This window comes from Propithecus coquereli, unplaced genomic scaffold (assembly GCF_000956105.1).
Source record: "Propithecus coquereli isolate 6110/MARCELLA unplaced genomic scaffold, Pcoq_1.0 Scaffold146, whole genome shotgun sequence".
Taxonomy (NCBI): domain Eukaryota; kingdom Metazoa; phylum Chordata; class Mammalia; order Primates; family Indriidae; genus Propithecus; species Propithecus coquereli.
Window position 1 is genome coordinate 1110646 of NW_012138969.1, and position 1999 is coordinate 1112644.

Below are 1999 nucleotides of genomic sequence, written 5' to 3' on the forward strand. Positions count from 1 at the left end.
CAAGACCCCATCTCTTTAAAAAAAAATTTCACCAGCCTTAAAGGGGTGTTCAATATTGCTCGGCAATTGGTTAATCAAACAAACTTGCTTTTCCTTTCTCTGTGGTATTTTACACCTTTTCTTCTATCTGCACTTTTCTTCACCTGAACTTTCAATAGACTATCTTACCATATTTCACTAAAACAGAGCTCCCTCATTTCTTCTCTACCAAATCTATAAATCCTCATCTTCCCTCTTGTTCACGGAGAAATTGTGCTTCTTCCTATCAAAGGCACATTCCTTTGTACCTTCTCGAGGACATCCTCTTTTGATTATTCCATTTGCTCTCAGGCTTCAGCAATCCATCCCTTTCCACTGAATCGGCCTAGATTAGTATCTCAACCGGGCTGCTGCGTAGTAAATTGCGAATGATGAACTCGAGAGTTGAGCAAGGGAAGGGCAGAGAGCAGCACTCTATCTCCATCTTACAAATGTAACAAAATTTAAAATGCAATTTCACATTCCCCTCAAGTTTTTGCTCCTCTTCTCTGCTCCCCTGCACAGACAAATTGCTCTGAAGAATCATGTATTCATCTTTTTTTCACCTCTGCCCTCTTCCTGGACCACATATACATACAATTATCATATCCTTGATTCATGATGTGAACCAATGAGAATGCATCATGACTCCAGTTAACCTTCAACCTACTATAATCTGCTCAAGTGAATTTGCTCTTGTCAAGGTCATTAAGTATTAATACATATGGTCATCTCTCTGTATATCCATGTGAGACTGGTTCCAGGAACCCTCACAGAAACTAAAATCCTAGGGTGCTCAAGTCCCTTACATAAAATAGTGTAGTATTTCCATATAACCTACACACATCCTCCTGTGTACTTCAAATTATCTCTAAATTACTTGCGATGCCCAATACAATGCCTACACATCACTTCATTTACATGGACTCAATGCAGTACTCGGCACGTGGCAAATTCAAATTTTGCTTTGTGGAATTTTTTTCCAAAATATTTTCAAATCTGCAGTTGGTTGAATCCACAGACACAGAACTCATGGATACAGAGGGCCAACTGTATGGCCAAATCTAATATAAATACACACTTTTCTCAACCTTCATCTTATTCAACTTCTCAGCAGTGTTGAACACATTGACTACATCCTCCTTCTTGAAATAGTTCCTTTAGATTTTAAATCCCCCCTCTCTCCCAATCTCCTAGTTTTCTCTCCTTTACTCTGATGGTGCCCCTCTCAGCTTCCTTCACTGGCTCCTTGTCCACTACCTAATTTCTAAATGTTGAAGCACCTCTGGATGAAGTTATAGGCCTTCTGCTCATCTCTCTGGGTGATTTGATCCATTTCCACTGCTTAAAATGCGCTGACAATTCCTAAAATTTTATAAGTAGCTCAGACTCTGGTTAGCATCTCTACCTGCCTGTTGTATTGGACCCTCAAATTTAAAATGAGTCCAGTTTTAAGCATGTTTATTGTCTTCTAACCTGCTCTTCCCCAATTCTTTGCTATCTTTACCTTCTGAAAATAGTCTTCCCTAGCACCCTGTTATTACTTGCTACAACATGGAGGACTTGCTCCTTACACAACTTGTCACGTGTAATTTTATGGCTATTCACTTGTTTAATGCCTATAAACTCCATGGGCTGGTGTCACATCTATTTTATTCACCACTGTTTACCTATGTCTAACACAGAAGCTTGCATAGCGTATTCAAATTATTGTTGAATCGATGAAGTGTCAGCCAAACACATGTAAGTCAGACTGCTTGTATATAAATGTATTATTACTTTATCTTCTATTTAAGTTTTCATTTTCTAAAAATGTACCTCAGTTTACATGTCTTATATTTCCCCTTAAGTCATCCTAGTCTGTATTACCTGAGGTGTTCGTTGTAATTCATATAAGCTGAGTTCCCATGTTTTGCTTAATGGTTGAGTTCCATTTGTCTGCACAGCCTGAGACATAGCTAGAAACAAAAAGGAGACAAAA

The 1999-nt window shown here is 38.6% G+C and overlaps 1 protein-coding gene across 3 annotated transcripts in view; it reads right to left on the bottom strand.

The window, feature by feature from the left end:
- RNF2 (ring finger protein 2) overlaps positions 1–1977 on the bottom strand; it is a 16013-nt gene extending 14036 nt beyond the window's left edge. For 2 of the 3 annotated variants that reach the window (XM_012639973.1, XM_012639975.1), the window contains exon 1: positions 1888–1977. In XM_012639973.1, the coding sequence (XP_012495427.1) occupies positions 1888–1974 (87 nt within the window). In that variant the 5' untranslated portion in view covers positions 1975–1977. The remainder of the gene's footprint in view (positions 1–1887) is intronic. The other variant, XM_012639974.1, reaches the window with a different exon arrangement.
- Positions 1978–1999: the final 22 nt, after the last annotated feature.